This window comes from Schistocerca piceifrons, chromosome 3 (assembly GCF_021461385.2).
Source record: "Schistocerca piceifrons isolate TAMUIC-IGC-003096 chromosome 3, iqSchPice1.1, whole genome shotgun sequence".
Taxonomy (NCBI): domain Eukaryota; kingdom Metazoa; phylum Arthropoda; class Insecta; order Orthoptera; family Acrididae; genus Schistocerca; species Schistocerca piceifrons.
In genome coordinates this window covers 280,266,793-280,289,261 of record NC_060140.1, presented here as the reverse complement: position 1 = coordinate 280,289,261, position 22,469 = coordinate 280,266,793, and the positions used below count along the sequence as shown (strand labels likewise).

General features: G+C 48.1%; 1 protein-coding gene across 1 annotated transcript in view; it reads left to right on the top strand.

Annotated features, from left to right (window-relative positions):
• Window positions 1–22,469, top strand: part of LOC124787670 (carboxypeptidase N subunit 2-like) — a 112,398-nt gene extending 89,929 nt beyond the window's left edge. Inside the window, exons 4-5 of the mRNA XM_047254487.1 lie at window positions 10,668–11,054; window positions 19,180–22,469. Of these exons, the coding sequence (XP_047110443.1) occupies window positions 10,668–11,054; window positions 19,180–19,539 (747 nt within the window). The 3' untranslated portion in view covers window positions 19,540–22,469. The remainder of the gene's footprint in view (window positions 1–10,667; window positions 11,055–19,179) is intronic.

Genomic DNA, 22,469 nt, shown 5'->3' with positions numbered 1-22,469 from the left:
CGACATCGCGGTGAACGCACATTAGAAGCGTGTATTCGTCATCGCCATACTGGCGTACCACCCGGCGTGATGGTATGGGGTGCCATTGGTTACACGTCTCGGTCACCTCTTGTTCACATTGACGGCACTTTGAACAGTGGACGTTACATTTCAGATGTGTTACGACCCGTGGCTCTATCCTTCATTCAATCCCTGTGCAGTATAATGCACGACCGCATGTTGCAGGTGCATGTGTGCCTTGCCGCGCCTCTGGTCTTCCTAGGCGTGTTCCGCTAAGCCTGGGAGGTAGTAACGTAGCCCAGGTTAGGTTAGATGGGCCCAGACCCCCGAACGACTGGGTGCCCGGCCCGCCACCTGAGTAGGAGTGGGTCCTTGGCCGCAAGGTGGAAGCTCGGGCTAGTAGAGGGCCAAGGGCGAGACGTGCATCTGCTTCTCCGGAGTGCAGGGTGCACTTGCCGATGCGGGACGAGTGAAATCGGCTGTGACCAGGTACTGAAGGGGAACAATGCGCTGGATCGGTGTGTTGAACCGGGCAGCTCTGAGGGGTCCTTGGTCTAGGCGTGGGCGAACTGCAGTTAGTCCCTCCCCCATGCCAGAGGAACCGGTCTGGGGTAAGAGACGTGGCTCCCAATCTTGTTTCGCTTGTAAAATACTTGATGGCTACAGAAGAGACAAGCGATTCCGGTCCTCCCATAAGGTCTTCGATGCTAGCTGATCCCTCGCCACAAGGTGGCCCGGATCAGGCAATGGAGGATAACATTATGAGCAGGCATACAAGGATCACTCAGATCCTTGATCAAAGCATAAAAAATGGGAAAATTAGTCAGCTCGCAGTCCAGGCCATCATCAAAAATGTGCTGGTGGCATGGCCAGCTGCCAATGCCAAGCTAGAAGGTCGAATTGAGGAGTTGGAGAAGGAAAATGACTCAAAGCAATTTGGGCCAGACCAGTGCCAGGGGCACGCCCACTGGGATTAGCTCGGTGGGCAGGCCATGAATAGTAGGTCTGTAGTACTACTGGCACACTTCTAACGCTGCAGAATAGACTATTATTTGTAGTAGATGAACAGATTTGCAACCTTGTCCATAGCAATGGTGTTAGCCACCAACTAAAGCTGCATTTGTCATTGTAATAATTAAAGGCCCGCTAATTAGTTTAGGTGGTGTGTTATTTTGTATAATTCTCATTGTATTGTACTGTACCAATAAAGTTAAAAAAAAAAAAAACAGAAAATTATTCTAAAATGAGAGTGCCTCTTCTCAGGTTATTCTGAAAGTTTGTTACCATGAAGCCCACCATTGGATGGTGAGATACTTATGGCAGCGACCACGAATAACTTAGCAGTTTTAACAGCTTAGCTCCAAGCTACGGTAGTTAATGCCACATTACTGCCGGCCGCAAGTCTGAGGCCATGGGAACTAGGAAAATGGCCAAATAGCCGGCTTCAGAGCGGGGAGGTTAGTGTTCTCTTTGGGCAGCCACCGCAAGCAGGTCGTCACCAGCTACGCTGAGTGCACCATCATTTTCCTGTCATTGCCGCTGGACGATAATTCCAACCTGCTGGAATCAGAAATTGTAAATGTCGTGTGACTACGGCCTCCCGTCGGGTAGACCGTTCGCCGGGTGCAAGTCTTTCGATTTGACGCCACTTCGGCGACTTGCGTGTCGATGGGGATGAAATGATGATGATTAGGACAACACAACACTCAGTCCCTGAGTGGAGAAAATCCCCAACCCAGCCGGGAATCGAACCCGGATCCTTAGAATTGACATTCTGTCGCGCTGACCACTCAGCTACCTGGGGCGGACGCCGTGCTGTACTACTGCGGAACTTCGTCAGGTTGACAACAGGTTCCTCTAGGTATCATTGTTACCTTGGTCTGTGTTTGTGTAACATTCTCTACTTGCTCACATTATTATCAAGGGTCACTGACTGCATCCTGATATAGACGTAGAACGTCTGGAATTTCAAATGACTGCTTCATTTGTGGGCTTTAAATTTTCTCATATGCGAGGTTCCAGCTATGTAGTTGTATTAATATTTGATGGTTAGTAAATACCGTAACTGTAAAAGAGGGTATTCATTGTTGTAAATTACATCAGGAGAGAAAGACGGTACTCTAGATTTGACTGGTGCAAAGTTATGTTTCATGATGAGAGCCTCGGCATTAGAAATGGACGTTTTCGAGTACTGCTTCTAATGAGGGAACGACGACTGTGGAGAGTACCAAGCAGTAGGACCAGATATGAGCAACATGAAGCGAGGAGCCATAGATTATAATGACCGGCAACCTATGGCGTTTCTTTTGCGGCACACCAACAGCTCAGATTGCCTCCGGGACATCACTCAAGGCATCCTGTTGTCGCTAGGAATATGAGCTCCTCCAGAAGAATATTTCCCATGCAGAGATTTGCCATATTACCGAATGAGTTCCTCAGGTCTCCTGGCCACTCCTACGATAACACCTGTCCACCACACAGAGCATGTTTAGTTGAGTCTGTATTTTTGGTATGTTTGCCTGGTGTGCATACAGATTCATACAGTGCGTCAGAAGCATGATTGCTGTCCAATAATGTTAGCACCCGGCTGGCATGGAGTGAAGTTCACCGTAAGTAGGCAAGGTGGCGCATTAGACTGTCAGGGAGTGGTGAAAGTTAGCTTGCATGATGAAGCTCTGACACTGAAACAGATCTTGTAGTCACATTTCATATTTTTTTCAATAAATCCCGGTACAGTGTAATATACTGATTATTCTTTGTTACTTGAAGCTGTGAGAAAGCAGGACAGGCGCTCCAAGGCGCGGAAGCATAGACGATGCTGAGGCAGACGAAACTAAGAGAGATATACTGTTACATGAAGTAAACCGTAAGGGGGAGAGCCTTGCGAAAATGCAGACGCCTCCAGACCAGTAGTAAGGTTGCGTTGCACGTGGTGTACTATTCGGTAAGGCAGGTTGTTTTTAAGGTTATTTTCCGCCTCGTTAAGCCTGTATTATGGCGTTAAATATTAATTTTCTTACTTTTTCAAGTCAGCATCGGCGTATAGTTTCCTAGTTAAGCAGCATGTAAGTCGTGAAGTTGTCGCAACAGATATTTTTCCACTGTGAAGATGGTCCATGATCAAAACTAATAGTAAATAAATGTACAGCGTGTTTATAAATGAATATCGGGGTTTTAACGCTTTGTAGTATTTATTATATTAAACTTACAGTTATAAATGATATGTCAAATGAAAGAGCAACGCAAACAGTTGTATCAAGAACCTTATAATGTAAGTATTTGTCACACAGTACACATCAAGTCTATAGCCGAGTTCTTCCCAACCGTTGATTGTAGCAACAGCTGTTTCAATCCGGTTTCTTAATTGAGGGAGGTCTGCTGGTAGCGGAGGCACGTACACACGATCCTTGATGAAGCCCGAAAGGAAAAAATCGCATGGTGTTAGGTCGGGTTTGTGCCGTATCCCGGCGGAAAGTTTATGGGCCTTCCTTTTTTGGTGAACCTACTGTAACTGGCACTTCTTACTTTGATACACTAGAGCAATGGCTCTTCCCTCAGTTGGAAGAAGATGAGCCAGAGAACTTCATTTTCCAGCAAGATGGTGCGCCACCTCACTGGCATAGCGAAGTAAGAGATTGGTTGAACTTCACTGTACCCAAGCGCTGGATAGGCTGCAAGGGGCCCAATTACAGGGCTTAGTTTGCATGGCCTCCACATTCACCAGACCTAACGCCATGCGATTGTAATTTAAAAAAATAATTTATTCGTGTGAGACGGGTGGCGTATTTTATGCTCATAGTTCCTGTACTGGATCTTTTTTGCGTTGTGGTAGTTAACATTAGCTGTTTACAAATTATTAATACTGTTTACTGGCGTTTTTATGCCAGTAGGGTGGTGAACCTGTTACGTGAAGTGGTTTTCAAATGTAGTGTGCGGTATGCACTTCCACTCCTCAGTGCTTTAGGTGTCCACAATATCTTATGCTATACTTTACGCATGTCTTTCACGCATATAGTGAATGACAGTCAATGAAGGCTAACTGACGTATTTCTGCAGAAATTTAAATAAATACAGCGAAACAGTGTTGCCGGCCGGAGTGGCCGAGCGGTTCTAGGCGCTACAGTCCGGAACCGCGCGACCGTTACGGTCGCAGGTTCGGATCCTGCCTCGGGCATGGATGTGTGCGGTGTCCTTAAGTTAGTTAGGTTTAAGTAGTTCTAAGTTCTAGGGGACTGATGACCTCAGAAGTTAAGTCCCATAGTTCTCAGAGCCATTTAAAACAGTGTTTTTAATCTTGCTTTTCAAAGTGACCACGAGTTACCTCGATTATGTAACAGAACGTTTATCCCGTCATCTTGTACACTACTGGCCTTAAAAATTGCTACACCAAGAAGAAATGCAGATGATAAACGGGCATTCATTGGCCAAATATATTATACTAGAACTGACATGTGATTACATTTTCACGAAATTTGGGTGCATAGTTCTTGAGAAATCACTACCCAGAACAACAACCTCTGGCCCTAATAATGGCCTTGATACGCCTGGGCATTGAGTCAAACAGAGCTTGGATGGTGTGTACAGGTACAGCTGCCCATGCAGCTTCAACACGATACCACAGTTCAAGAGTTGTGACTGGCGTATTGTAACGAGCCAGTTGCTCGGCCACCATTGACCAGACGTTTTCAGTTGGTGAGAGATCTGGAGAATGTGCTGAGCTTTGAGAAGTGTACTGCAACGAAAGACTAGTAACTACTGTGTGGGAGGGGGGGGGGTGCTGTGCAGAGCAAACAGTCGCTTCTGCGAGGAATATTTGTAAACCTTCTTCCATTTCTATTGGAAACTGTTAGGGAAAAAAAACTCAAAGGAATTATTGATAGTGGCTGCGAGTAGACATACATTTATTGAAATAAGTAGGGAAAGTTTGAAATTTGTACCAGATTGGGATTCGAACACGGATGTCCTGCTTACTAGGCAAATGCTCTGACTACTAACTCATCCAAACACAGTAGTCATAACAACTGCACGCACTACCCAAGCATGCCTCTCTTCAGACCTAAATCTTCAACTTACCCACACACTACTAATGTAGTGCCCCTTGTCCATTATCCTCATTACTCGCGACATTTCGCCGATTCCTGTAAGAGTTGGAGCCTGGTGTGAGTCCTCACTAAGAGATCGGTGGACGTCATCGCGTTTATTACACATATAAGTCCAAAAGAACAGACACAATTTTGGTCCAATAGCCAATATGAATTAAGACACCATATATATGTAATTAAGGCGATGACAATCGACCAAATGCCACGAATAGTGAAGACAATGGGGAAGTAGCATTACATCAGAAGTGTGTGAATAAGTTGACAATTTGGGTCTGACAGGAGGCGTGCTAGGGTAGTCCGTGGACTTGCAATGGCCACTGTGTTTCGATGGCTTAGTGGTCAGAGCACCCGCCTAGTAAGCAGGCCACCGGCAGCAGAGACACAGATTGAGACGTGCCCTTGCATTCTGGGGAGCAGCAGCGCCAGGCAAGCGCAGCACAAAGCAGCTGTGGCCAGCAACACGCCGCACCCGCCCTACGTTCGCCGCTCGACCCAGGAGGGACTGATGTTACGTCCATTTCGCGCAGCTCCCCCTGCGCCATGCACCCTTTGCTTTCGCCTTGGATTGGGAGACTTGTCCAGGATGTGAGGAGCGGCGGCGCCCAGACATCAAGAGTCCAGGCTCGTCGTCAGACTTGCCCTCACCTCCTCGTCCAGCCGCTGCGGCTCAATTCAGGAGAGACAGATGGTGTGTCTGTCGTAGCGCAGCTTCCCCTGCGCCACGCGCCCTTTGCTTTCGCCTTGGATTGGGAGACTTGTCCAGGATGTGAGGAACGGCGGCGCCCAGACATCAAGAGTCCAGGCTCGTCGTCAGACTTGCCCTCACCTCCTCGCCCAGCCGCCGCGGCTCAATTCAGGAGAGACAGATGGTGTGTCTGTCGTAGCGCAGCTTCCCCTGCGCCACGCGCCCTTTGCTTTCGCCTTGGATTGGGAGACTTGTCCAGGATGTGAGGAGCGGCGGCGCCCAGACATCAAGAGTCCAGGCTCGTCGTCAGACTTGCCCTCACCTCCTCGCCCAGCCGCCGCGGCTCAATTCAGGAGAGACAGATGGTGTGTCTGCCGTAGCGCAGCTTCCCCTGCGCCACGCGCCCTTTGCTTTCGCCTTGGATTGGGAGACTTGTCCAGGATGTGAGGAGCGGCGGCGCCCAGACATCAAGAGTCCAGGCTCGTCGTCAGACTTGCCCTCACCTCCTTGCCCAGCCGCCGCGGCTCAATTCAGGAGAGACAGATGGTGTGTCCGTCGTAGCGCAGCTTCCCCTGCGCCACGCGCCCTTTGCTTTCGCCTTGGATTGGGAGACTTGTCCAGGATGTGAGGAGCGGCGGCGCCCAGACATCAAGAGTCCAGGCTCGTCGTCAGACTTGCCCTCACCTCCTTGCCCAGCCGCCGTGGCTCAATTCAGGAGAGACAGATGGTGTGTCCGTCGTAGCGCAGCTTCCCCTGCGCTACGCGCCCTTTGCTTTCGCCTTGGATTGGGAGACTTGTCCAGGATGTGAGGAGCGGCGGCGCCCAGACATCAAGAGTCCAGGCTCGTCGTCAGACTTGCCCTCACCTCCTCGCCCAGACGCCGTGGCTCAATTCAGGAGAGACAGATGGTGTGTCCGTCGTAGCGCAGCTTCCCCTGCGCCACGCGCCCTTTGCTTTCGCCTTGGATTGGGAAACTTGTCCAGGATGTGAGGAGCGGCGGCGCCCAGACATCAAGAGTCCAGGCTCGTCGTCAGACTTGCCCTCACCTCCTCGCCCAGACGCCGTGGCTCAATTCAGGAGAGACAGATGGTGTGTCTGTCGTAGCGCAGCTTCCCCTGCGCCACGCGCCCTTTGCTTTCGCCTTGGATTGGGAGACTTGTCCAGGATGTGAGGAGTGGCGGCGCCCAGACATCAAGAGTCCAGGCTCGTCGTCAGACTTGCCCTCACCTCCTCGCCCAGACGCCGTGGCTCAATTCAGGAGAGACAGATGGTGTGTCCGTCGTAGCGCAGCTTCCCCTGCGCCACGCGCCCTTTGCTTTCGCCTTGGATTGGGAAACTTGTCCAGGATGTGAGGAGCGGCGGCGCCCAGACATCAAGAGTCCAGGCTCGTCGTCAGACTTGCCCTCACCTCCTCGCCCAGACGCCGTGGCTCAATTCAGGAGAGACAGATGGTGTGTCTGTCGTAGCGCAGCTTCCCCTGCGCCACGCGCCCTTTGCTTTCGCCTTGGATTGGGAGACTTGTCCAGGATGTGAGGAGTGGCGGCGCCCAGACATCAAGAGTCCAGGCTCGTCGTCAGACTTGCCCTCACCTCCTTGCCCAGCCGCCGTGGCTCAATTCAGGAGAGACAGATGGTGTGTCCGTCGTAGCGCAGCTTCCCCTGCGCCACGCGCCCTTTGCTTTCGCCTTGGATTGGGAGACTTGTCCAGGATGTGAGGAGCGGCGGCGCCCAGACATCAAGAGTCCAGGCTCGTCGTCAGACTTGCCCTCACCTCCTCGCCCAGACGCCGTGGCTCAATTCAGGAGAGACAGATGGTGTGTCTGTCGTAGCGCAGCTTCCCCTGCGCCACGCGCCCTTTGCTTTCGCCTTGGATTGGGAGACTTGTCCAGGATGTGAGGAGTGGCGGCGCCCAGACATCAAGAGTCCAGGCTCGTCGTCAGACTTGCCCTCACCTCCTTGCCCAGCCGCCGTGGCTCAATTCAGGAGAGACAGATGGTGTGTCCGTCGTAGCGCAGCTTCCCCTGCGCCACGCGCCCTTTGCTTTCGCCTTGGATTGGGAGACTTGTCCAGGATGTGAGGAGCGGCGGCGCCCAGACATCAAGAGTCCAGGCTCGTCGTCAGACTTGCCCTCACCTCCTCGCCCAGACGCCGTGGCTCAATTCAGGAGAGACAGATGGTGTGTCTGTCGTAGCGCAGCTTCCCCTGCGCCACGCGCCCTTTGCTTTCGCCTTGGATTGGGAGACTTGTCCAGGATGTGAGGAGCGGCGGCGCCCAGACATCAAGAGTCCAGGCTCGTCGTCAGACTTGCCCTCACCTCCTTGCCCAGCCGCCGTGGCTCAATTCAGGAGAGACAGATGGTGTGTCCGTCGTAGCGCAGCTTCCCCTGCGCCACGCGCCCTTTGCTTTCGCCTTGGATTGGGAGACTTGTCCAGGATGTGAGGAGCGGCGGCGCCCAGACATCAAGAGTCCAGGCTCGTCGTCAGACTTGCCCTCACCTCCTCGCCCAGACGCCGTGGCTCAATTCAGGAGAGACAGATGGTGTGTCTGTCGTAGCGCAGCTTCCCCTGCGCCACGCGCCCTTTGCTTTCGCCTTGGATTGGGAGACTTGTCCAGGATGTGAGGAGCGGCGGCGCCCAGACATCAAGAGTCCAGGCTCGTCGTCAGACTTGCCCTCACCTCCTCGCCCAGACGCCGTGGCTCAATTCAGGAGAGACAGATGGTGTGTCCGTCGTAGCGCAGCTTCCCCTGCGCCACGCGCCCTTTGCTTTCGCCTTGGATTGGGAGACTTGTCCAGGATGTGAGGAGCGGCGGCGCCCAGACATCAAGAGTCCAGGCTCGTCGTCAGACTTGCCCTCACCTCCTTGCCCAGCCACCGTGGCTCAATTCAGGAGAGACAGATGGTGTGTCCGTCGTAGCGCAGCTTCCCCTGCGCCACGCGCCCTTTGCTTTCGCCTTGGATTGGGAGACTTGTCCAGGATGTGAGGAGCGGCGGCGCCCAGACATCAAGAGTCCAGGCTCGTCGTCAGACTTGCCCTCACCTCCTCGCCCAGACGCCGTGTCTCAATTCAGGAGAGACAGATGGTGTGTCCGTCGTAGCGCAGCTTCCCCTGCGCCACGCGCCCTTTGCTTTCGCCTTGGATTGGGAGACTTGTCCAGGATGTGAGGAGCGGCGGCGCCCAGACATCAAGAGTCCAGGCTCGTCGTCAGACTTGCCCTCACCTCCTCGCCCAGCCGCCGTGGCTCAATTCAGGAGAGACAGATGGTGTGTCTGTCGTAGCGCAGCTTCCCCTGCGCTACGCGCCCTTTGCTTTCGCCTCGGGATGGGGGCGTTTCACGTCCTTCCTTGACACGACAACCCTCACCGTTCAACGCAGCCTAGAGATGTAGGATATTAGCCCACGTCTAATGTTGTGGAGTTTGACATCAACGAGACGGTGCGGCACTAAAACCCGAGGTACGTTCCCCAGAGGATCTCCAACTTACTGGGGGATCATGACCGACCATGTCTCACCCACCGCTTTTGACAAGTCACGGTGGGCCAGTGCGGACCAGTCAGGATTGGACTCAGTTAAGGGCTAGCCTTTAACGTCACGCATGGCCGGCCCTTCCCGTGTTACCTTCACTCCATCTAAGGAGGCTACTGAGCACCAGGGCCACGTCCAGGCCACAGGATAGGACGTTGCGTTAGATCACCGCGATTGCGGTTTATCGTATCGCGACATTGCTGCTCGCGTTGGTCGAGATTCAATGACTGTTAGCAGAATATGGAATCAGTGGGTTCAGGAGGGTAATACGGAACGCCGTGCTGGATCCCAACGGCCTCGTATCACTAGCAGTCGAGATGACAGGCATCATATCGTCATGGCTGTAGCGGGTCGTGCAGCCACGTCTCGATCCCTGGATCAACAGATGGGGACGTTTGCAAGACAACAAACATGTGCACAAACAGTTCGACGACGTTTGCAGCAGCATGGACTATCAGCTCGGAGACCATGGCTGTGGTTACCCTTGACGCTGCATCACAGACAGGTGCGCCGGCGATGGTGTACTGAACGACGAACCTGGGTGCACGAGTGGCAAAACGTCATTTTTTCGGATGAATACAGGTTCTGTTTACAGCATCGTGATGGTCGCATCCGTGTTTGGCGACATCGCGGTGAACTCGCATTGGAAGCGCGTATTCGTCATCGCCATACTGGCGTATCACCCGGCGTGATGGTATGGTGTGCCTTTGGTTACACGTCTCGGTCACCTCTTGTTCGCATTGACGGCACTTTGAACAGTGGACGTTACATTTCAGATGTGTTACAACACGTGGCTCTACCCTTCATTCGATCCCTGCGAAACCCTACATTTCAGCAGGATAATGCACGACCGCAAGTTGCAGGTCCTGTACGGGCCTTTCTGGATACAGAAATGTTTGACTGCTGCCCTGGCCAACACATTCTCCAGATCTCTCACCAATTGAAAACGTCTGGTCAATGGTGGCCGAGCAACTGGCTCGTCACAATACGCCAGTCACTACTCTTGATGAAATGTGGTATCGTGTTGAAGCTGTACTTGTACACGCCATCCAAGCTCTGTTTGACTCAATGCCCAGGCGTGTCAAGGCCATTATTACGACCAGAGGTGGTTGTTCTGGGTACTGATTTCTCAGGATCTATGCACCCAAATTGCGTGAAAATGTAATTACATGTCAGTTCTAGTATAATATATTTGTCCAATGAATACCCGTTTATCATCTGCATTTCTTCTTGGTGTAGCAATTTTAACGTCCAGTAGTTTTTAACTGTTTGGCAGAATGGTGCAGCTCAGTGGGTCACTTGTTCCAGCACTGTGAAAGCACGTATTTCGACTGAATGCGGTGCTACCTCGTTACAGAACCTGCCTCAGCTGCTGGAGCTGCGGCTGGACGGGAACAGACTGATGCAGGGCCCCCTGGGCCCGCTGCAGGCGCCCAAGCTGCAGCGGCTGTCGGCGGCGGACTGCGCGCTGCAGTCGGTGCAGCCCAACCTGCTGGCGGCGGCGCCGGAGCTGCGCTACCTGGACCTGCAGGCCAACCGCCTGCGCACGCTCTGGCTGGCCAACGAGTCGGCCGAGGCGCACCTCGTGCTGCTCGACGTGGAGCGCAACCCACTGGAGTGCGACTGCGCGCTGCGCGACACCTGGAACTGGGCCGAGGAGCACGTGGACGAGGCCAACGTCTACTGCGGGGAGCCGCCGCGGCCCTGGCAGGACGTGCAGCTCCACAAGCTCGACTGTGACAAGGTAACGGCGCTCGTGACTCCCTTCTCGAGACACATTTCAGTAGAAGCGTTCGTACGAGAGGCGTTCGATAAGTAATGTAACACATTTTACTCTTGGGCGATTTTGGTTGAAAAAAATGCGGAGTTTGTTGTGGCACATCGTGCAATACTCCTGCTTCAGCCCCTGTAGTTTAATCGCGTTCCGATAGGTGGCCAACCTGTAGATAGCCTTCAAAATGTGCGTGTATAATGGAAATATGTTCCAAGCAGGGAGCTGTCATTGAGTTTCTTCTGGCAGAAAACCAGAGCATCTCAAATATTCATAGGCGCTCCCAGAATTTGTGCAGAGATCTGGCACTTAATAAGAAAGTGGCTACATGTTGGAAAGACAACGGCCTTGCCGCAGTGGATACACCAGTTAGATCACCAAAGTTAAGCGCTGTCGGGCGTGGCCGGCACTTGGATGGGTGACCATCCCGGCTGCCATGCGCTGTTGCCATTTTTAGGGGTGCACTCAGCGTCTTGATGCCAACTGAGAAGCTACTCGACCGAATAGTAGCGGCTCCGGTCAAAGAAAACCATCATAATGACCGGGAGAGCGGAGCGCTAACACCACGCCTCTCCTATCCGCATCCTCAGCTGAGGATGACACGGTGGTCGGATGGTCCCGATGGGCCACTTGTGGCCTGACGACGGAGTGCTAGATGTTGGACGATACATCTGTCATTATCGCAACAAGGTCGCGCAAAACTGTCCACACACAGCTGTGACCCCCGCAATGTTGGAACGTGCGGACACTCTCATTTGAGATGATCGACAAATCAAACTCAAACACCTCGCTGCTCAACAGAATGTCTGTGTTTGTAATGCTGACACACTCGTCCACCACTTCGGGAACTCAAACATGTGTGCCACCTGCGTTACTCACCTCTTAATAGAAGACCATGAAGAGCACCGAAGAACCATATGTGTGAAATTGCTTCCGCGTTTTGAGGCTGATCGTGACAATTTTCCGTCGAACATTGTCACAGGCGATGAAACATGGATTCATCACTTCGGACTGAGATGTCCGCAGCTGCCGGCCAGAGTGGTCGTGCAGTTCTAGGCGCTACAGTCTGGAACCGCGAGACCGCTCCGGTCGCAGGTTCGAATCCTGCCTCGGGCATGGATGTGTGTGATGTCCTTAGGTTAGTTTGGTTTAAGTAGTTCTAAGTTCTAGGGGACTAATGACCTCAGAAGTTGAGTCCCATAGTGCTCAGAGCCATTTCTGTCCGCAGCTCACGGTCGCGTTCTCCTTCCAGAGCACCGAGCGAGGTGGCGCAGTGGTTAGCACACTGGACTCGCATTCGGGAGGACGACGGTTCAATCCCGTCTCCAGCCATCCTGAATTAGGTTTTCCGTGATTTCCCTAAATCGTTTCAGGCAAATGCCGGGATGGTTCCTTTGAAAGGGCACGGCCGATTTCCTTCCCCATCCTTCCCTAACCCGAGCTTGTGCTCCGTCTCTAATAACCTCGTTGTCGACGGGACGTTAAAAAACACTAACCTAACTAACCTAACCTTCCAGAGCACGGGGTCCAGGGTTCGATTCCCATACATGTCCTCCCTGTGAGGTTCCGTAAGCCTGTATCACTGCGGAGATTATGTTGAAAAATATAGTTATGTAGCCAAAAGAGTGCGGAATGATATTGTCACGTAAAGGAAGGTGTAGGTATATGAATGACGAACACTAACTTCACTTAACGAAGGTTTATTCAGCACTTGCACACACAAGAGCCCGGAGCTAACTGCCTCCAGCCACAACACATACGGTGCATATACAGCTACAGAACATTCCAGTACAATGATTCTTGCCGTTTGTGGATACTTCTAGAATGTACTCGAACCGAATATAGAAATTAAAATATTTCAGTTGAGGTGTATCTTGAACTCACAACCCTTCATGCATCAAGCTAGTATCCTAACCACTACAGTACGGCGGCTGCGCTTCTTGGCTTCTTCTGCGACAACATAGTGAATTCAAATCCTCAATAAAACCAACCTGCTTTTAGAAAAAAATGTGTTGCATTACTTATTGAACGTCCTCGTATTTATATGTATATCAAATACCATATTTCACAGCTAACTTTTGTAGCACGAAAACCAAATTGTCTCGAAAATGACAAAAATTCCAGAAATTAGGAGCTATATTTTACACAGGATACATGCCAGTTGCTTATGTGGTGATCCTGCCCAACTGCACAGGATTACACTCCGACCTGCAGACATACGAAGCTACATATTTCCAGGTTGGTCACATCTGTCACCAACAGCAAATCCGACAGTTTGTAAATTCAATGGTGGAACCGACAAACCACAATCATTTGTGTGATGGTGGGCAAACAGGACAGACCGTCCACTAAGATGGGAAAAACAGTATGACTGACTTCCCGAACTAAGTGAAAACGACTGAAAGAAAAAGCATTCCTCTCGTTTACATGCTCACACAAAGTCTTCAGACATGTATTCACACTAAGAGAAATGTTGACACTTGTGACTTCATCCTTCGGTTTTATATTGTGTAAGATACGATTTCGTCAACGTTGTGAGAGTTTGTTGCTATTGCACACCCCATACTAATTGCATGAGACACGTATTTCTCAATTTTTTTGACAAATCCCTTTAAAACGCCATATTTATCTGAACTGCAGTTTCTTGGATGTTATGCTAAAGGTCTTATATAAAAAGTATAATTATTACATTAAATTATTTTATATATTGTTATTTTAATTAATATTAGGGGGAGCAGTTGGGAACAGTAACACACTGTATCCCCTCCCCCGAGAACTATGCGTCTGAGAAATACTATTTTCTTTTTGGTTAAAAACGTAATGTTGTAAGCTTTTTATAAAAGAAATTATCTGTATGTGAGAAAAACTTTCTCCTCGTGTAACATGTATTTCAAGTACATTACTTATTTGGTGAACAAAACTGACGGTTGGATGACCCTGTGTTCCGCATGTGAACAGTGTCGTGAAATAAAACTTTAAAGTTTTGAAGTTGGAAATAAAGAAAATGAATCGAATTAAATACCAAAAGAAGTTAATTGTGTCCTCAATGAAAACTATATAACCTAAACTCAGTACAGAAGTATATTAGGAAGGCTGCGTGATATGAAGTGCAGTGTTTCACTTGGAATATCCACAAAAATAAATAGCTGCTCTGCTCGTAAGAAAATAACCATTTGACATGATCAATACTGTTCAATGAAAATCAGTCTGCCTGCTAGCACGACGCCTAAACAGTCCCTACTACACACTGTTTGCACAAGAATGTAAGGTGACTTACCTCAGCCGGCCGAAGTGGCCGTGCGGTTCTAGGTGCTGCAGTCTGGATCCGCGAGACCGCTACGGTCGCAGGTTCGAATCCTGCCTCGGGCATGGATGTGTGTAATGTCCTTAGGTTAGTTAGGTTTAACTAGTTCTAAGTTCTAGGGGACTAATGACCTCGGAAGTTGAGTCCCATAGTGCTCAGAGTCATTTGAACCATTTGACTTACCTCTTACTCAGCATGCCGTTTTTTGTATGATGTACTGGCGTTTTCGAAAGCAAATACAAATCAGCAGATGCAGAAACTAAAGAAAAATAAAGTACTCACTACAGATTTCTTTCTTTCTGCTTGTCAGAAGCAATCTATGATCTCGTGTGGCGTGAGGTACAATGCACACACGACAAAATATTCCTAACTTAACTATAAATCATGCAGGTAGGTTTTACTGTAAAGAAAATCGTTTTTGAGAAATCGTACTATGATTATTGACAAGAAGACTGCAGAACATAATAAGACTCTAAAAATTACAAAATTCTCTCATTACAAACAAACTACAAACATACCTTTAAAATTCCTCCAAAATTTTCTCCATCAGTATAAAGAACCAGAAAGTATTATAAATGAGTTTTCATCTTCGTAATAAAGTATTCCAGACAGCTTTTCCCAGATTCACAAATAACAGATTTCTTTCTCTGAAAAACTGAAATGCTCGCTGCTATTAGTTACTATTAAAATCAGACTTGATCACAAATTTATTTATTCTGGTAACCGGTTTCGACCACGCCACCTTCAGACCACAATGCTGTATGAGCAGCAGCCTCCTTCTGGTGGTAAATCACTGCTCGCTACTATGCCTCAGATAAGAGTACTCCACCGCTGCATAACTAACTGACTAAGAAGTCAACACATAAAACTGAAAACAAAGTCAAGGATCTCATTCAATACTGACACAGTGGTCTCATTCATCTTCGTACAAGTACAATAAAGATTAATTATTTGCAGTAGCGAAAAAAGTACACTGATAAGCCAAACCGTTATGACCAGCTACTTAAAAGCGTGTCGGTCCATTTCTGGAACGCAATTCAGCAGTGATTCTGCGTGCCATGGATTCGGTAAGTACTTCATAGGTTCCAGAGATTTGTGGCACCACTTGCGTCCGCACACGTCACACACTTCCCGTAATTTACGGGCGGGTGGTTTTTGGGGCGCGGAACTGTTGCCCGATAGCATCCCAGCAGGGTTTCATCGGATACAGATAAGCCGAATCTGGCAGCCAAGATGTCAACGTGAGTATACTACCATACCCCTCAGACCATTGCAGCACGATTCTGGCCTTGTGACACGGACAGTTATCCTACTGAAGATGCCATCGCTGTTGAGAAAGACATCAAGCACAAGGGGTTACAGCTGGTCCCTAGTAATGCTCACGTAGTCCGCAGCTATCACGATGTCTTAGGTTACTACCGCCGGTCCCATGGAAGCACAGGAGAATGTCCCCCGTAGCATAATACTGCTCCCAACGGCCTGCGTCCGTGGAGAGCTGCATGTTTCGAGCAGCCGTATCTGGACACGACCATCAACCTGGTTTAACAATAAACGGGATTCATCCGACCAGGTGTCGCGATTCCATTGACTCGCGTTCCAGTCTCGATGATCCCGTGCCCACTGCAATCATAATTGATGATATTTTTGGATCAACTTGGGAACACGCAGGAGTCCTCTGCTACGGAACACCATGTTCAACATCATGCGCTGTATGGTGTGTTTTAAAACACTTGTGTCAGCCAGCGGCAGCAGTCCGTCTCAGATCTGCCACAGATCGCCACCTATCCTGCTAGCCTCCATTCCCTAGGTATGTCGATCATTCTTCAGCCACTTTCCACAGATACTCACGACAGTAGCACACGAACAACCGACCAGCTCCCATACACTGGGCCACAACAATCTGGCTTTTGTGAAAGTCGCTTAAGCCGGCGGATTTCCGCAATTGACCCACTTACCGTAGCTAGGATGATTCCTCATTTTTATAATTAATTGGTGCCGTGAGTCATTTAAGTCTCATTTTATTATCTACGGTAATGATGGAAGCAGACGACATTAATTAAAATTTGTACTGCGGCCGGGACTCGAACATGGGTCTTCTTACTTGCTAGCAAAATTGCTACCCATTACACCTCCGCAGTATAACGGTAAACATTGCTGTACAGATTACCTAAGCTGAGCGCCCTCCACAACATAAACTTCATTTTTCCCTTACATATTGTCACTACTGCTAGAGCTCTCCGATATTGGCAAGATCACCAATGGTAGAAGGACGTCGCATTACGACCAATGCTGGGGTGCTTGCCAATATCGTAGGGCCCTGGCAGTAGTGACAATATGTAAGGGAAAAATCAATTGAAGTTTATGTTGAGGAGGGCACTCAGCTTAGGTAGTTCGTGCAGCAGTGTTGACCATCGTACTGCGGTAGTGTATTGTTGTTGTTGTGGTCTTCAGTTCAGAGACTGGTTTGATGCAGCTCTCCATGCTACTCTATCCTGTGCAAGCTTCTTCATCTCCCAGTACCTACTGCAACTTACATCCTCCTGAATCTGTTTAGTGTATTCATCTCTTGGTCTCCCTGTACGATTTTTACCCTCCGCGCTGCCCTCCAGTACTAAATTGGTGATCCCTTGATGTCCTATCAACCGATCTCTTCTTCTAGTCACGTTGTGCCACAAATTTCTCTTCTCCCCAATTCTATTCAATACCTCCTCATTAGTTATATGATCCACCCATCTAACCTTCAGCATTCTTCTGTAGCACCACATTTTGAAAGCTTATACTCTCTTTTTGTCTAAACTGTTTATCGTCCACGTTTCACTTCCATACATGGCTACACTCCATACAAATACTTTCAGAAACGACTTCCTGACACTTAAATCTATACTCGATGTTAACAAATTTCTCTTCTTCAGAAACGCTTTCCTTGCCATTGCCAGTCCACATTTTATATCCTCTCTACTTCAACCATCATCATTTATTTTGCTCCCCAAATAGCAAAACTCCTTTACTACTTTAAGTGTCTCATTTCCTAATCTAATTCCCTCAGCATCACCCGACTTAATTCGACTACATTCCATTATCCTTGTTTTGCTTTTGTTGATGTTCATCTTTTATCCTCCTTTCAAGACACTGTCCATTCCGTTCAGCTGCTCTTCCAGGTTCTTTGCTGTCTCTGACAGACTTACAATGTCATCGGCGACCTTCAAAGTTTTTATTTCCCCTCCATGGATTTTAATTCCTACTCCGAATTTTTCTTTTGTTTCCTTTACTGCTTGCTCAATATACAGATTGAATAACATCGAGGATAGGCTACAACTCTGTCTCATTCCCTTCCCAACCACTGCTTCCCTTTCATGCCCCTCGACTCTTATAACTGCCATCTGGTTTCTGCACAAATTGTAAATAGCCTTTCGTTCCCAGTATTTTACCCCTGCCACCTTCAGAATTTGAAACAGAGTATTCCAGTCAACATTGTCGAAAGCTTACTCTAAGTCTACAAATGCTAGAAACGTAGGTTTGCCTTTCCTTAATCTACCTTCTAAGATAAGGCGTAGGGTCAGTATTGCCTCACGTGTCCCAACATTTCTACGTAACACAAACTGATCTGCCCCGAGGTCGGCTTCTACTAGTTTTCCCATTCGTCTGTAAAGAATTCGCGTTAGTATTTTGCAGCCGTGACTTATTAAACTGATAGTTCTTTAATTTTCACATCTGTCAACGCCTGCTTTCTTTGGGATTGGAATTATTATATTCTTCTTGAAGTCTGAGGGTACTTCGCCTGTCTCATACATCTTGCTCACCAGATGGTAGAGTTTTGTCAGGGCTGGCTCTCCCGAGGCTATCAGTAGTTCTAATGGAATGTTGTCTACTTACGGGGCCTTGCTTCGACTTAGATCTTTCAGTGCTCTGTCAAACTCTTCACGCACTATCATATCTCCCATTTCATCTTCATCTACATTCTCTTCCAATTCTATAATATTGTCCTCAAGAACATCGCCCATGTACAGACCCTCTATATACTCCTTCCACCTTTCTGCTTTCCCTTCTTTGCTTAGACTGGGTTTCCATCTGAGCTCTTGATATTCTTACAAGTGGTTCTCTTTTCTCCAAAGGTCTCTTTAATTTTCCTGTAGGCAGTATCTATCTTACCCCTAGTGAGATAACCCTCTACATCCTTACATTTCTCCTCTAGCCATGCCTGGTTAGCCATTTTGCACTTCCTGCCGATCTCATTTTTGAGACGTTTGTATTCCTTTTTGCCTGCTTCATTTACTGCATTTTTATATTTTCTCCTTTCATCAATTAAATGCAGTATTTCTTCTGTCACCCAAGGATTTCTACTAGCCCTCGTCTTTTTACCTACTTGATCCTCTGCTGCCTTCACTACTTCATCCATCAGAGCTACCCATTCTTCTACTACTGTGTTTCTTTCCCCCATTCCTGTCAATTGTTCCCTTATTCTCTCCCTGAAACGCTGTGCAACCTCTGGTTTAGTCAGTTTATCCATGTCCCATCTCCTTAAATTCCCATCTTTTTGCTTTAGCCGGAGGATTTCCGCAATTGCCCATTTGTCTCCGCTCCACTCATATTGTTGTCTTACCGCACCACGCGTCTCAGCGCCACCAGGCAGCATACAACCTCGCGATGGCCTGTGGTCATAATGTTTTGGCTCATCACTTAATGTTAAATGTTACAATGTTAAATGGAGATTAGCATTAATGGTAAAAGAAAAGTAAAGAAGTTAGCAGTACAATGTTAAGCGTAGGTACTAATCTTCCATTATTCCGCTCACAGACGCCAGGGCAGACGGCGAGTACGGTGTCGAGCGTCACTGGTGCCACTACTATTGGCACCAGTAGTGGCGCCACTGCCGGCGCCAGCACGGGCGGCAGCGAGGCGGGGGCGGCGGCGCTGTGGGCGTCGCTGTCTCTGCTGGCGGTTCTGGCCGCGGTGGGCGGCGCGCTACTTTTCGTCTACCGGCACGAAGTGCTGGCGCGCTACTTCAGCCCGGAGGCGCGCGCCGCTGCCTCCGGGGGCAACGACGTCCTGCCCCTCGAGCGCAACCACACCAACGCCACTGACGACGTCCCCATCGGACTGCCGGACATCGGGCAGCCCCACGAAGGTGGCGTCGCCCCCTGGCTCCGACAGTGACCTGCGCTGCGCCTCTGTTGACGGGATCCTGATTCGGGGGTGACTTCTCGGTAGACGCCACCCCAGATGCCAGTTCCTGACGGCGACAGTGCCACTGACTGAGATGGGGCAACATTACCTCCAGCGGCACATATTTCCAGTGACTGAATCGAACCACGTACCGCCTTCAGTGAGCTCGTCTGTTTCCTTCCCCTCAGTCGCTGTCTCGCGCTCTCTGGATACATGTACAGCGACAAAAGACAGTACTCGTGCGTGTCACCATCCTTAAAATTCCCAACGCCGCTCCGTGAGTTCTAAGAGCTACACGGTCAGAACGGAAGGGACGACACCAAAGTGATCCGAGAATCCTCTGTGCCATTCAAGAATCATTGAACACGTGTGATGATTTACCCATCAAACTCTTTCTGCACTATGTCAAATGGAACATTGCCTCATCCGTCATTTGGGAGGTGTAGTAGTGCAGGCGTACAGAGACGAACAAAATATCGCCTTAATGTCGTAGTTTTCCTATACCAATAGATTGCGCATGTTCTGCGTTGGAAACGTTTCAAAACTGTTGCTACTGAAGCGAGGTTATCACATCCTGCGTTATGGCTTCCTTTGCACGCTGCGTGGTTCTTTAGTGGGTACAGGAGCAAGGATCAGATGACGTTCATGAACGGAGAACTCCGACATTAATTTATTCTACATCTATATCAAATAGTAAAAATAATACATAACTTCGTTGCTGTATTTGCAGCGTCAGTCGCTAACAGTAGATCTGAATACAGAAATATATACAGATACAAAAGATTTATAAAACTGTTACTCTTCAGTACAACGTCTATTCAGAAGATGTCGCGCCCTGGCCACTATGAAAGTTTGTAACTGTTATCAACTGGTGCACACGCAAAATGGACTCAGTGCATGAATGTTCGAACTTAAGTACACCCGTCGCTGGAGCTGCGGAGAAGGGATGCTTGCATCTCATTGGCAATGACGTAATCGTTCGTGGCCAGCGCCCTCGTGCAGCGGTGGCGCCTGTAGGAACTGCGGCGGCGTAACTGGCGGCGCGTTTATTTGAAAGTGCGGTCGACCAGATAACGGCCGATACCGCACCTACTCGGTTTCGTAAATAATTGTGTAAACGTTTCCGACGGTTTGAGGAGCCAAAACTGCAAAGAAGTGGTTCTAAATGCAGGAGGATTTACAGTTCTAGATTCGCAGTCAACTGGATAACATCATCATATTCAGTGGTGTAAACTTTCCATCGTTAAATCTCGTACCCTAAGGCGTTTGGATTGTCTTGATAAACACTGACAACGATAATAACGCACAGTTCCCGAATTTTTAATAGTCATTGCAGCTTAATGATTCAGGAACCTGTATAGACAGAATGACTCGAACAGTGATCCATGCGATCTGGAATGCTGTCAACATGAAGGATTAAATATTTTACAGAAGCCACCATTCATAAATGGGCGTTTCACTTTGATCTCTGTTTCTACTGTCAACATGAAAGACGGAATATTTTACGCAAGTCGCCAGTGATAAATGCGAGCTTAATTTTCACGACTCTTTGTGTATAAAGTGGTGATATTGTTGCTGATAAACAAGGACGTCTTCCCCAAAACCTACGGAATATTCGCCGGCCACGAACTGTTACAAGAAGAAGATATCATAAGTTCAGTGTAAAAAAAAAGAAAAGAAAGAAAAAACAGTGATAGCATTACGTACTTGGGATGGGAGCGCTTCCCACGCTTCAGTGTACCAGATGCGGCAACTGTCTATCAACTGTTCTTGGGTCAATGAAGCTGAGAAAAAATGTAAACGTAGCAGGGTTAATGTGTAAAACAGCCATTGCAAAAAGTTTGTAATCCAGCATTTTGGTTCACGTTAGTGCATGAAAGACTACAATACTCTACCACCGTAGTGTTACTTACTATGACGTTGTGTGTGCATCCTGATTCCTAGTCATTTGTCGGCGATTCTGCATACTGGATATTGAACGGAAGAGCCGAAAAGGGATTTGTGAAGAAGTTCAGGGTAAAAAGTGAAGCACGATACTCGATTCAACCTTCAACGTCCCTTATAATTCCCAGTGATGCTAAATACTCGTACAAGGAATCAAATGACGAAATAACCGAAGACAATTAAACTGAGTTCCTATACGTTCGAGTTCTTCGACCGGATTCATTCCTAGTTATTATTATTTTCCATTACATTCCAGTTGGCAGTGTTCAGCTTTGTTGACTACGTTTTTGTGAAAAAAGATTTATAAAGCGCATGTATTTCGTTATATGTAATACTTATTCAAATACTAAGTTAAAACTGCTTAAAATGGAACAAGGTACAGTTTTATTTTTCACTCGATTTAAATTAAAATATTATTGTTAAACACTCAATTATAGAAACAGATTCATTGTTTAATAAACCAACGTCTTATGCATGCAAAGACATAATTTTCCTGCAAAATATTTTCCTTATACTTCCTTGTTAATTATGCACAAGCAACAAGAAAAATTAAATATAGCTACATTGAGTCAACGCTACCCATCTTAAAGAGAAAGAGTCACAGAATAGAAGTGTCTTAGCAATTGAAAATCTCATTTTCTTCTGACATCAGTTTAAGAGCTCATACAATGTTGCATTCATTAGAAAAGTATTATAATAATTGGCAGTTACATCCGCAGGTTTTCATTAATGAAGTGCTCCACTGAATATTGCTATATAAATATGTTCCCATCAATTTTTCTTTAATTACGTCCAATGTATCTCTATCCAAATGACATTTAATCACTCCTGAAAAAAAAATTGGCTCTTCACTCGATTCACAAGCACCTAATTGCCCAAATTATTTTCAGGTATTCATGGGCCTGTACACTATTCTTACAGTTCTACATTTATTTATTTGCAGTAAATAATACGAAATAAACTGTTATTCGTTTCCA